This window comes from Octopus bimaculoides, chromosome 22 (assembly GCF_001194135.2).
Source record: "Octopus bimaculoides isolate UCB-OBI-ISO-001 chromosome 22, ASM119413v2, whole genome shotgun sequence".
Taxonomy (NCBI): Eukaryota; Metazoa; Mollusca; class Cephalopoda; order Octopoda; family Octopodidae; genus Octopus; species Octopus bimaculoides.
In genome coordinates, this window is record NC_069002.1 from 27,605,318 (window position 1) to 27,620,043 (window position 14,726).

General features: G+C 35.7%; 1 protein-coding gene across 1 annotated transcript in view; it reads right to left on the reverse strand.

The window, feature by feature from the left end:
• The window catches only part of LOC106881733 (E3 ubiquitin-protein ligase UBR4-like), a 218,633-nt gene that overhangs the window by 9,280 nt on the left and 194,627 nt on the right, over positions 1 to 14,726 (reverse strand). The window contains exons 105-113 of the mRNA XM_052975666.1: positions 12,754 to 12,826; positions 11,098 to 11,204; positions 9,240 to 9,272; positions 8,098 to 8,197; positions 6,465 to 6,593; positions 4,866 to 4,955; positions 3,542 to 3,664; positions 2,793 to 2,926; positions 2,555 to 2,680 (exon numbers count right to left, since the gene is read on the reverse strand). Coding sequence (XP_052831626.1) covers positions 2,555 to 2,680; positions 2,793 to 2,926; positions 3,542 to 3,664; positions 4,866 to 4,955; positions 6,465 to 6,593; positions 8,098 to 8,197; positions 9,240 to 9,272; positions 11,098 to 11,204; positions 12,754 to 12,826 — 915 coding nt within the window. The remainder of the gene's footprint in view (positions 1 to 2,554; positions 2,681 to 2,792; positions 2,927 to 3,541; positions 3,665 to 4,865; positions 4,956 to 6,464; positions 6,594 to 8,097; positions 8,198 to 9,239; positions 9,273 to 11,097; positions 11,205 to 12,753; positions 12,827 to 14,726) is intronic.

Here is a 14,726-nt window from a genome sequence, read left to right on the forward strand (position 1 = left end):
TATTTCTGCTGCTTTTAAATAAAGCATATTACTCTACCTCTGGTATTTGAGTACTCTTTTTTCCACCTTGTTGCACATTTCATGTGCTTACTCCGGTATATATATATATATATACACACACACACACACACACATCTCTCAAATGTAAATAGATAGCCCTCTTTATATCATTTTATCAGTGCAGACACTATTGGCTGCTTCAGACTTGTTACTGTATTACATACAAGGCATGTCTACTACACACTAAATTAAGCATTTAAATGCATCAAATGACATCGTTTTGCTTCTAGGAATTTTTCCAAAATGATGGGATCTACTGCTTTAGTGATATCTGTGTATATACCTACATATATACATAAATACACACAAAGATTTTATAAAGAATACTTGAATTTAATTTTGCAAAATCGACAAGACTGATCAAATTTATTACCTCCGCCTCTGCTAAGGCAGAGGTATTGTTTTCAGTTATGTTTATTTGTTTGTTTGCCCGTGGACAAAATATCTCAAGAACCGCTGGATGGATTCGGATGAAACTTGCAGGGATGTTTGGACTCATTACTGGCACGAACTGTTTAAATTTTGGGATTGATCCGATACTGGACAAGGATTCTGGATTACTTCTCCTGTTTTTTTTCACTTAATTTTTTAGAGCGATTGGGTTCATTTTTAGTATTCTCATTTGTGAGAGCAGTTGAGTTTATTTCAGATATTTTCATTTTAAAAATCATATCTGGTTAATCGTTGAGAGGGAATTGGTGTTGCCTTGGAGGAGGTTTGCACTCTCCGAGTGCTTGTTATTTTAAAAATAACCTTTGTTTTACAATAATCCTACAGAAGCTATTAGTTTATCCTTAAGTCTAAGCACATATAAACTGTATGTTCACAGCAACTGTATTAACAGATTTAGTAGATGTATATATAAGCCATAGACTATTAATGTTGCTAAAATGAAAAGTAAGATTATTGACACAGCAGAAGTCTTAGAACTAAGGTAACTGATTGCATGCTGTGCCAAATGTGAAGTGAAGAACTACTTTCACTATACTCTATCAGGACAAAGAACAGATGTGATACTGGTAAATATAGTTATACACTTCAGGATTATGTGGATGGATAGGGTAATTACAGTACCTAGGGTAAGTAGAATCCGTAAACAGTCTATAGTGCAGCTAATATAACCTCCACTTGTACCCTACAGCTTTACAACCAGCACAAATGATTTGCTTATGGGACGAGGTGGTGAAGCATGGTCATTGAGTGTTGGACCTCACGGAGGTGATGACAAGTAACTGAAACCTTTGGCAATATGCAGTGCTTGAGAAGACTTGTCAAGCCCAGTGAAATCATAGTTGTGGCTAATACCAGTGTCACGTGAACGGCATGTAAAAAGCACCCACTACACTCTTGGAGTAGTTGGCATTAGGAATGGCATCCAGTCGTAGAAACCATGCCAAATCAGACTGAAACTTGGTGCAGCTCTCCAGCTTACCAGTTGTAGTTAAACCGTCCAACCCATGCCAGCATGGAAAATGGATGCTATATGATGATAATGATGATGAAGTGTATATGCTGTACATTAGCTCACTCACTCATCAAATTGATGTTGTTTGAATAAGTGCATGGTGTACCACATCTCAGATATTGAAGTGACCACAGAGCAACAGGAGATGAAGCATTTTACTCAAAAACACACATTGCACGGTCTGGGAATTGAAACTATGATCTCACAATCAGGAGTGCAACACCCTAACCATAAAGCCATAAGCCCTCACATATACCCAACTGTAGGTATATAAAAGGGTCAGTTCCAGCTGACTTTTATGTGAATTTTCTTTAAAGACAACAACATACATCATCATCACAATGGAGGCTTCAATGTTGCATCACGGGTGAAGACATTGATTTGTAAAGTGGCTCTGATGACCCTACATTACAACAAACCATTGACACTTGGAGAAAAGACTCTTGAATTACTGCTGTATGAATCATTTGAATGTATACAGTACAGCCATCAGAAATCATCCAGCCAACGGATTATCTACCATTCAAGCTGGCATGAGTGAACCAGGCTGATTGTGTTTTCATTAAGAAAACAAATGATAAAATAGTTGTGATTCAGTCTCTAGTTAAGTGAGAAATGTCTCCTCCCATAAAGGTTTCAAATGAAGATTAGGAGAAATATAAAGAGAAAGAGAGCATAGAAGGTGAGGAATACTGCTTCCAATCAATAACGGTAAATATAGAGAAAATAGAAAGTTTATAACAGAAGATAAGTGGATATTTCAAAACGACAACCTCTACATACAAAGACCACTTAGCCAAGAAGGAAACAACAGTAATGACTCATCTAAAGAGTATCAATTGTTTGTTTGATGTAACAGTGTAACTCAGAGGTTTTGAGATCAAATTTTGTCAGAAGTATTTCAACTCCAGTAAAGTTATAGTTTATATCTGATCTGCTCTAAGGTGTTATCTGCCTGACAACGGTCTTTCAAAAAGCTTTGGTTTTTAATTTAAATTTGTCAATTGTTAAGTGTTGAAAATGACTTACCTGGCAAGACAAGTGGCAAACACTGACTCCTGGACTTGCGGGCCCCACAGAGGTAATAAACCATTGCACTTAGTGTTTGCGTTTTGTAGAGCAGCACTTTCCCATTCCTCTCGACCTCTTGCATGTCTAATCAATACAAACAACAGATGGGGTCAGATTTATTTAGAAACAAGTGAAGGCAACACACACCAAGGAAAATGTCAAAATAATAACAGAATAAAAATGAGAAAGGACAAACCTGACAGCAGCAGTGTGACAGTCAACATGCACGACATTAAAGTGGGATACTGTACTGTAGCCTTGTGACTTCCTTGTCTTATTCTCATAGTTGTCAAGGTTGGCTCGTTTAGTAAATGTGTAAATACCTAAGACCTGTTCACAACAGGGGGGAAAAGAATTAATTATATTAAAATAAACTTTATAAATCATAATAAATAATATAACAATATGTACCCATAAGTACCCACCCAGCCACCCTCAATTCTTGCATCTAATTTTTTATCCACCATTTTGTACCTAGATGGTATGCCCTGATACCTCATCTCCACTATCCTTTTCCTGTTGGGATGGCCATGTATCTCTTCTACAGCAAAACACCAGTTTCTGTCCCTCTATCATACTTTAACAACTCAAAACCTGGCACAAAGCCACCTCCCTAGATACTGCACCCTTACCCACTGTCACGAGGTCTCCTCTTGTGAGTTACTTGGCAGCATAACTAGTGTTGGTGCCACATAAAAAGCACCCTGTACACTCTGTAAAGTGATTGGTGTTAGGAAGGGCATCCAGCCCTAGAAACCCTGCCAAAGCAGATATTGAAGACCTGCATCTACATAATTATTAAGACAAAATGTGATAATTTCAAAATGCTTTTGTTAAGAAGAAAAAAAAAACACGAGCTCATATTATCATACAGTCAGGTATTTTCACTCGTTATCATAAGGCAAATAATTAAACAGTTGTTAAAAGAGAACAAGACACACTAACCTTCTGTGGTTGATATTTATAACCTTCTCGACAAATACAACAAGTAAGACCTATTTCTTCCTTCAATTCTTCCATTTGTTTGAGAACAGAACTTTTGACAGTTACCTGGCCCTTTTCATTTGTCTGAAAAAATATAAAGAAGCAAAACTGATTAGTATTGGTTTCCTTATGGTAATTGCATCCATGATATTGGCTGAAAAGAGTAAAAAGGGCTCTCAAGCTGTATATGAATGATACTTCATGCTGAAAGTTAAACAGGGAATTTGTGTTGTGAGAAGTGACAACAAATAAGTTGTTAATGCACAGATGGAAGACTGCCAAAGATATCACCAAACTTTGGAGTACATGGTTGATAAAGTGTGGGTTAGAAGGAGGCCCACCTGCATTAGCTGTAATGGCACACTATGGGAGGAAGTTTCCAATTCCAGAACTGAGAGACGAACATAGACCATAAATGGGCAACTTTGTTCAGAGTTACTCATGTCAGGCACAACTAAAGGTTTTGCTGATGTCAAATGTAATAAAATTACTTTTGCTGAAGTTCTCATTAACGAAGGACCACAACTGGTGATTGATATAAAAAAGCAAATCCCCACTAGATCTGGCTTATCAGTGGTTAGAAAAGTGACCACCACTGAAGAGAGATAGAAAGTGATGAAAAATGTGACTACTACTGACTATTTCCAGCATCTTTGAGATGACAGAAGTCAAGTCAATAGATTGGTAGAATCACAGAAGTTACTCTCTTGCAGGGGAACAGCCCAGGCTGTGGCTCTTTCAGTCCTTTACAACTAATGTTACTAGTGTAAATACCAAATTGCCTATCACCTTTAACTGTACCAGTCAATATCCTTACACTCTTCTTGATGTATTTGACAAACACACAAAATATTCTCAATCCGTTTCTTGCCTCTAAACCTCACTTTTACCCAACCAATTTTACACCTGTCAGACTGCATGATCCCTGGTTCAATTCACTGTCTCTTGAGCAAGTATCTTCTAATCTTCTACTATAATCATGGGTTATCTGTTCCTGGTAGGTGGAAGCTTGTGGGGTAAATGTGTGTGCGCGCACATGCATGTGTGTATGTACACGCATGTGTGTGTGTATCTGTACACCAGTCAAAAACTGATGTTATTTTATGACGTGCCATTATGTCCCATGACTTACCAGCTCAACATATGGAGATCGATACAATACAGGGTGAGCACTTTAAATTTCTTTTAAAACATTTTATCACATTTAAATTTCTATCTTACAATCATATTGTTTATGTCCATCTTAAACAGACAATGTTTAATCTCTCAGGACTTTCATACTCACCGTCATGCCCAATGCACCAAGTTGTTTCATCCTAACAGCCATTGCTAATCGTTTCTTTTCTGCTTTTGTTTGTTTCCGTACATCAATTATCTGAAGAGAAACAAATGAAAAAAGATCATGTTTATATCCAAATTTATTTTCAATATTTTAATGTCACGAGTTACGTTATCAATGAAGAATCAGCTTAAATCTTTAGCATACCTATGTTCAAACCAGCCAGACCTGGCCTCTCACACCTACCTTACAATGTTATTCTAGAACTATACAATCATGTCATCAAAATTCTGAAGTAATGAGATAATGTAAGATTAATTCAAAACTATGTGAATAAATAAGCATTACATAAGAGAGAATAATATGAAAGCTAAAGGATTAATTCTAAAACATCCAAAAGGCCTAACATTCTTCAGTCTGCTCTGCTTATATCTTACCAGAATTAATTCACAGAATGTCTTCAACCAAATAAGTTTTTCGTGTATTTTTACTGTACGTAACAGCAACATGGCTCTTTCATTTTCTGATTCACTGCTCAAAGCCTTAATTAACCCACTAATGATTTTCCAAATCACTCTTTCAAAATAAACATTCAACTGACCAAACTCATTTTCTTACAGGTGAAATAACTTCAATTAAAACCAAGTGACAAACTTCACTTGTTGGAAGACAAGCAGTATTCTGTAGGATTTACTTATTCAACATTGCATTCATATCCAAAGTGTTCCAAGCAATATATGTATTATATTTTATGCAATATATGCAAGACAAGTTCATATGTAGTGAGAAGATGAACCCAATTTATGAATTGTATAAATTTAGCTTCAACAATTCAGACCATCACAGATCTGCTTTTTTTTTTTTTTTTTTTTTTTTTTTTTTTTTTTTTGTTTTTTTGTTATAGTAGTTATTTTTATTCAGTATATTTGCCTACAGGGCTTAATGCTCCGACTATGCTGAAAAGCTGGCAAAGGATACAGCTTTGGGGAGAAAACCCACCTGACATTAATTTCTTTGTTTCACCTGAAAAGAGTTTCTCAAGTGGAACAAACAAGCATCATCACAAGAACAAGAATATCGTGTGTGTGTGTGTGCACGCGCATGCACGCTTATATAATACAAGAATACCCTTGGTATGAATAACAGAATAAGAATAATTTACCAATGAAAGTTCCAAAGTTCCAAGAACGTTCTCATTATTCTTCTCGTGTCATATAAAACTGGTTTCATCGCCAAAGAGTTAAGGAAACTACATTACTTCCTTAAATACAGTTTCAAGTCCAAAGCCCAAGGACTCACTGGACATTTACATGATTTCCCTGGCATAGAAGTGATGGAGATCACAACATTTCCCCTGAACAGGATCCTGGTCCATCTCAGAGTGATTTGTTTACACTTGAGTGGACCCAAGCAACATGAAATGATGCGTTTTGCTCAAGAACAAAACCCCCCACCCAGTCTGAGAATTGAAACCACGGTCTTGTGAGTGTGAGGGCAACACTCTAACCATTAGGCTAGGGGCCTTCACTTAGTATACAATAAATACATTCCATGCAAATATCCAATAAAATTTGAAGCTATCCACGTTAGCAATGTTATACGTACTTTAGCTGCCGTCTGTTCATTTTCCTTCAGAGCTTCCAGTAAATTCTCTGCCATTGTACCGATGTGTTTATCTGAAGAAATCTGTTCGAGCTTGTGAAGAATTGGAATACACTCTTCTCCAACTAATAACTGCCAGAGGCAGAGAAGAAATGAAAATTGAGAAAAAAAAAAGATCATCAGTAAAGTATTGATTACAAAAGCATTATCAATATAACCATTATCAATTTTTATCATTCTCACAAACTAATGTTTTTAGATATTTATTTAATGAATCCCAATTTCCTTCAGGCGATCCGCTTCTGTTTTGTTCCAGTTACTGATTACTACACACTGACCAAACATAAAAGACATATTTGACATTATTATTCTAACATGAAGATTAAGATAGCAAGCTGGTCCAATTGATAACACATTCGACAAAAATGCTTAGCAGCATTTCTTCCAGCTCTGTTCTGTGTTCAAATGCTGCCAAGGTCAACTTTGCCTTTCATTTTTTAAAATTTTTTTTTAGGGTCAATAAAATAAAGTACCAGTCAAGAACTTGGGTTGATGTTACTGACTTTCCCCTTCCCTCAAAATTACTGGCATTGTGCCAAAATTTGAATCCATCATTCCATGAAGCAATGGTAGCGAGCTGGCAGATTTGTTAGCAACTTCTCTTCCAGCTCTTTACGTTCTGAGTTCAAATCCTGCTAAGGTTAACTTTACTTCTCATTCTTTCAGAGTTGATAAAATGAAGTACCAATCAAGGACCTGAAGTCAATGTCATCAACTTGCCACTTTCCATTTGTGTCAACATTAGAAATATTACATGAAAAATTTACCTTGCAAATTTCATACTTGATGCCATTTAATAATAATAATAATAATAATAGTCCTTTTTACTATAGGCACAAGGCCTAAAATTTGGGGGAGGGGTAAGTCAATTATATTGACACCTGTACGCAACTGGTGCTTAATTAATTGACCCCGAAAAGATGAAAGGCAAAGTTGACCTTGGGGGAATTTGAAGTCAGAACAACTGGCTGACAAAACACCATTAAGCATTTCGCTGGGTGTGCTAATGGTTATTATTATTATTATTATTATTATTATTATTATTCATAATAATAATAATAATAATAATAATAATAATAATAATGATGATGATGAAGCTAAAGTAGTAGAAATAGATTGCTGTTGTTTTAATTTTGAATATTATGAAGAATTTAGTAAAATAACTGCCATTATCAAACTGATGTTTGGCACATATGGAAAGTGTTAATGTAGAATGGTTAACAAACTATATTAAACTTATCGATATATATACTCCAGACTTGAACTCATTAAATGAAAGATCAATTGCTTAGTCAATGGACTTCAAATATGATCCATCTAGCAAATGTGAAGATATTTTTTGGTATGAAGCTGTAGATTAAAACAATTTATGTCATTTAATGTCTTAAGCTGACAAAGGCAATTTTTTCTCTTACTTGTCAAGAATTTTGAAGAAATTCTAAATTATATTTTTTTCTCTAGTTATAAATACATTTGATGATAGCATTACTAATTTCATTGTTTCAATGCATTATCTCTAGTGAATAATAATTGTTCCTCTCTGGCCACGAATGTCATAAAAAGAAGTCTTAACTACCTGAGTTCCAGTGTGTCCAGAACATAATCCTGTTAACAATCGCAGAACATAACTCAAAGATGCTTTTCCAAGGAACTCCTGCCAGTCTTCTGTGTCAGTGCTAAAGGTAAGACAAAACTCGAATAAGACCTCGTTCATGCGCGAGTGATTAAGGAAAACAAAAATAACAAAGAATACAAAAAGAGAAATTTAAATTTATAAAATATAAAACTATTGGCAAATTATTTTTTAATAATGGGACTCAAAGTAGACAAAAAAAAGCTATAAATATTAACATGTAGAATATTGGATTAAAAAAACCCTTGAATGGAAAATAAGTTAAAAGCTGCATGTAGAACTTGAACCCATATTTTTTGTCAACATGGCTGTTATACCAAAGCAACTTTGGAATTGTCTCCATCCATTTTAGAAGCTTTATTCCTATGAGCAAGGATTATAAAAGGTTTGTCTTTTATCTTTTGTTTCAGTCATTTGACTGTAGCCATACTGGGGCACCACCTTGAAGGGTTTTAAGTTGAACAAATTGACCCCAGGACTTTTTTTAAAGCCTAGTACCTATTCTATTAGTCCCTTTTACCAAACTGCCAAGTCACGGGAATGTAAACACACCAACACCGGTTGTCAAGTGGACAAACACAGACACACACGTGATGGGCTTCTTTCAGTTTTCATCTACCAAATCCGCTCACAAGCTTTGTTTAGCCTGAGGTTATAGTAGAAGACACTTGCCCAAGGTGCCACACAGCGGGACTGAACCTGGAACTATGTGGTTGGGAAGCAAGATTTTACCACATAGCCATGCCTGTGCTTGTTCACATGATAAAAATTAAGAAACTTGGATAAGAAATAAGTAAATTATTTTCAATGGTAGAGATAGTTATAAATGATTAAATGATAGCAGGTAGAATATCAGGTTAAGAAGTCCACTTGGATATGGAAAAGTTGAATTATAATGTAAACATAAAATTGTAATATTTTGAGTTTGTTCTACTCCATGGAAAAAGGTGAGAATTCACAATATTTTCTCTGAAGTGATGTTAGTTAAAACTCGAACTAATAGCACTTTCAGTCTTCTCAAGTTCATAGATCGTCTTAAAACACTCAAGGCGAAAGAAAGGTTAGAATATATGAATATAATTTACCTCATTTCTTCTGTGCGACTCTGACAACTTGTGCTGCAACAGTGAAAATAAAACAGCAAATTATAAACTGATTGGAAAATGAACTGAAATATATAAGAATCTATTTCCTCATCTAAATAAATATTTATCAATAAACCATCATCATTGTCGTCATTGTTTAACATCCGCTTTCCATGCTGGTATGGGTTGGACAGTTTGACTGAGGGCTGGTAAGCCAGAAGGCTGCACCAAAGTAAAAATCTGATGTTATCTATAAATTCTCTTTCAATAATCTTAGTATTCGCTTTTTAAGTCTTCAAGAGTAACTACATAATATTTGCCATCTATGGATCATACTTAATGTATACATGCAGTTGAGAGGCCAGTTACGGCAATATTTGTCCAGAGATAACATCTCTTATGGATGTGCTATGTTAAAAACAATAAATATCAAAAAGAAAAGAAATTTTTTCCTGCAGTAGCCAGCAAGAACACCAGAAGCATTTTGGCCTTTTCAATGATGTCTACTCACAGCCACAAGAATTTGTTGCATCTGGTATCGGAAACAGTGAATAAAGCATTTACTGGCATTGCAAACAGCCAAATCACCACCCACAGTTAACCAAATCAAATATTCCCAAGTCACAACACCTAGTTCTAAATCTTTTGTGACCATATTTCATAGTCACCATTTAATGTCCCTCTGCTATGCTGCTTTGGGTTGGATTTTCATATATATGCTTATCCTTTTAGCATTTAATCCAGCCAAAATATTCTACTGGTTTTATGTTAAAAATGATCATATCCAACTTCTCACACCTACCCTACAAAGTCATTCTATAAATATATATAAAGCACACCCTAGAAATCTTGAAGCCACAAGAGGATGTGTGATTAATTCAAAACAATGTGAATAAATAAGGATTACATTTGACAAAGAAATCTGAATGCTAAAGGGTTAAAGGTTTTATAATGGAAATAATAAAAAAAAATTTGGATGATTTAAGTAAAATTTTGCATTTATTGGTATATATGTCTATTAAGCTGTTAGGAATATAATTTAACTAGTTCTAACATAAAAAATCCAATGAGAAGTGTTATAAGCTAGAACTAGGAGTGCAGTCTCCAGGGTAGAATGGCATCAAAAGGGTTTAATGTTGCAACTAAAGCAGTGAACTGGCAGGGTTGCTTGAGTTTTGGGCAGAAAGCCTCATAGTGTTTGTTTCAGCTGTGATCTGGGTTCAAATCCTGCTGAGCTCAATTATGCCTTTCACCCTTTTGGAATCAATAAAGAGGTACCAATGCAGGGCAATGGATTGGCAGTGAGGTTAGGTGAGGAGGAGAGATACTTTGTGATGATACCCGTGTTCTGGCAGCAATGCTTGTAATGACTCTGGTACCAAGCTGCAGTGGCCTTCCCCTTGGGTAAACATAGATGACATGGAGAGAAGGGAAACTTGCATGCATGGGCAACAGCTAGTCTTTCTCAAAACAGAAAAAGAAATATCTTGCCCAAGCCAGCACATGTGCAGATTTACGGTGAACTTTGACCATAAAATATTATAATAATAATTCTTTCTAATAATTAGCACATGACCTGAAATTTGGGGGAGGATGATAGTCCAGTACATCGACCCCAGTACTCAACTGGTACTTATTAAAATAAGGATGAACAGCAAAGTCAACCTCCTTGGAATTTGAACTCTGAACATAATAATAATTTCAACAAGCGATAACCATGCCTTGGATATATAAGCATGATGCAGTTCTTAGGCCTATAAGATCCTGTCAAATTGTCAAACCCATGTCAGCATAGAAGATGGATGTTAAAAGATGATAGAGATGACAATGATGATGATGATGCATATATGGTACTTACCCAATTGTCTTCACTGGAGGAGCATGAGATAAAATGAAATCCACAGCTGAATTGACTATACCATGCTCCAAGATCATATTCTTCAACCAAGTTCCATTAGCAGTACTCTAGAAAGTGAAAAATGTAATATTTAGGATAGTATTCCAAAAGGGAGATTCAGAATTGCTTCGTCCACATTCCCTCCAGATTATATAAACAGCTGTCTTTGTCGAACAACTTTACAGGATTTTATGCCTAGTTGTGACTCCATATATCTGACTGTAAAAACTGGTTCGCTCACTTGTTTCTTGAAATGGAAAATTGAATTACTTAGAATCTTGCCCACTTCTTCCTATCTGAATTTGGGGTGAAATGCAAAAGTTATGGCTACAAATATTAGTTGATACCCAAACCCAAGAAAACCAACAATGCCAAATTCCTCAAAGACGACATCACAGAGAGACAATCTTGTCTTCTTCATTCTTTGCTTTGCTTCATAAATTAGAATAAAAAAAGAAAAGTAAAAACATTTGTCGTCTCCATTGGAGGATAGTTTAGTGACCCGAACCACCAGGTTGTTTAAGAATATACTTCACTCCATCTGTCAGACTTCATGAACTGTCCTTTTTAATTGAATGCAAGTTGCTTTACTTAATATACTGAGATAAATTTAATTTTAAAGCAAGCCTTAGCAAAATTAAATATCCCTTAGTCACAGAACATGTAGGATTATCCAGGGACGATACAAAGAAGCACAATTATTTCACTCTTCTTCTCTGGACTAGAAATAGATGTTTTATATAGGAGGCTACTGTGAGTAATTCCTATATTTTCTCACATATTCTAAAAGCTGTAGTGAAGGCTAAAACACACTTGCAGTTGAACAGAGTAAGTCACAGAAAGTACTGACATTGCAGGTGAATTACATTTTACAACTCAAAGAATATGAGAAATTTGAAAGAGCTGGACTGCTAGCCAGGAGTTCTTGATTTCTTTAGTATCTCACCTGTCTGAAATGTCAGGTGAGATCCAAAAGGGCACGTGGCTCACCCTTAACATCATTCAAAGTAATAGTACTTTGAATGTAATAGAGTCTAATTAATAAATTGAACAATAAGGCGCAGGAGTGGCTGTGTGGTGAGTAGCTTGCTTCCCAACCACATGATTCCGGGTTCAGTCCCACTGCGCGGCACCTTGGACAAGTGTCTTCTACTATAGCCTCGGGCCGACCAAAGCCTTGTCAGTGGATTTGGTAGACGGAAACTGAAAGAAGCCCGTTGTATATATATGTATATATATATGTGTGTGTGTGTGTCTGTGTTTGTCCCTCCAACATCGTTTGACAACCAATGCTGGTGTGTTTACGTCCCCGTAACTTAGCGGTTCAGCAAAAGAGACCGATAGAATAAGTACTAGGCTTACAAAGAATAAGCCCTGGGGTCGATTTGCTTGACTAGAGGTGGTGCTCCAGCATGGCCGCAGTCAAATGACTGAAACAAGTAAAAGAGTAATAAGATAACAATAAGAAAGGCTTCAGAGGCTATAATAATTATCTTAAAAGGTTTTAGTGAATTAGTTTGTCCAAAATACCCATCTTGGAATTAGGAATTTGATTGTTTCATTGATATTTTAACGTTGTTAATTAATTACAATACATAACAGGTGAGTGTCACTTACCTTGATACCACTGGCAATAACACAGAAACATTCTAAATGGATTTGTTCATCTTGGTTATGCTCAAAGTCAAATCTGGAAACAGAATCGTATCTGCAAATTTAATTATGACTTTTTCCTCCTCTTATTTCAAAGAGTCATAATATTAAAATAAATACAAAACCAGGTACTAAATCAAATTAAATTTTCTGTTACCATTAAATGCCAATTAGCTAAAGAAAAATCTATTATTGTGATATTTAGTGAGGGCACATGACCTAGTGGTTAGGGTGTGCACTCATGGTGCATCGTATCCTTCGAATAAAACACTCTGTTTCATGTTGTTCCAGTCCGTTCAACTGTGAATGAGTAACCCTGCAATGAACTAGCACTATGTCCAGTGGGAATGTTACGATCTCATTTACTTATACGTCATGGAAACTGGATAACCCTATGAATCTTGGAAATCAAAGCAGTAATGTCCAGAGGGTCGATGGTATTTATTTAATGAACAGGGAAACCCAGGAAGATATGGAACGAAGCACTGAAGGCTGATCTCAAAATGCTGAGCCATACAAAGGAGATGACAGAGGACCAAGATATATGGCATATTGCTGTACTTGAGAAGACCCGCCCACCACAACAGAATTGAGATCCTAAAACCAAGGGGCCATGTAAAAAGCATTGGTGTGGGTGCTGGTGCCACGTAAAAAGCACCCAGTACACTCTGTAAGGTGGTTGGCATCCAGCTGTAGAAACCAAACCAAAACAGACTATGGAACCGGGTACAGGCCCTGGCCTTGCCAGTTTCTGTCAAGCTGTCCAACCCATGCCAGCATGAAAAATGGACGTTAAATCATGATGAACTATAGGGTTTGTGTGGTAGAAATTTCAATAAATAAAGTGTGAGCTTTAGGAAGTTAAGATAATAATGTGTTCAACATGTCGACTCTGTAACAACAAGTATGACCATTATGGTAGTGCTGACAAAATGGTACTAATTGCTGAGCTGACTAAACATTAAACGTTTACACATTGTACCACACTCACTTTAGAGTTATATGTAGTCAGTCTAAAACATCCTTAAATGGTCAGCTTATTCTAAATAAGTTAAGATGCTCAATAATGAAGGCCAAGTCATATTTCAAGATGTAAATGGAAACAAAGATTTCTCAGGAAATCTGAAGTAATTGTAAATGAATTTAATTGATAACATTAAATATATTTCAATCTTAATCCAAAAGGAGGTGTAGTTTGAAATTTAATTTAGTTGACTCCGTCTGGTGCCTGAAGCAGGTGGAAACCGTTTTTTAACCTATAATAAGAATGGATAATATAAAACCTGATCCCAAATAAGTGGAGGCTATCGACCAGACTATAGTATAATGACAGACTTTCCTCAGAAAAGTCATTTAAATCAATTGACTAACATTATTTATAACCTCCAGTGTGTGATCCGAGATAAATAAAATAGGGAGCCAAGTTCAATCAATTGAAACAGTGCTACAATAAACCAACATGATCCTCTCTCTACACATCGCTACTGCCATTGTAAATACTAAGAGCTACATGATAGTGCCTTTTGTAGTTCATAATTCGTAAAATAACAGTGTGGTTGTGTCAAAGTAAACTAAAAATAATAAAGTTAAACTTAACCCTTTCGTTACCAACCCGGCTGAAACCAGCTCTGGCTCTGAGTGCAAATGTCTTCTTTTCATAAGTTTTGAATTAAATTCTTCCACCAAACCTTAGTCACAATTTATGTTCCTAACACTAGCTGAATGATAACTAAGTTATTTTACTAAATTCTTTGTTATATTTAAAGTAATTGAAAGAAACACAGAGAATCTCAAAATAAATACAGTAACAAAAGGGTTAAACAGACATCAAGCCCATGTTAGCTTTGTAGAAAAGTGGATCTCCTCTATAAGAAAAAAAAAAATTTTAATTTTAATCAGAAATTTAATTCAAAATGAGAAAAATTCTCAACTGAGAT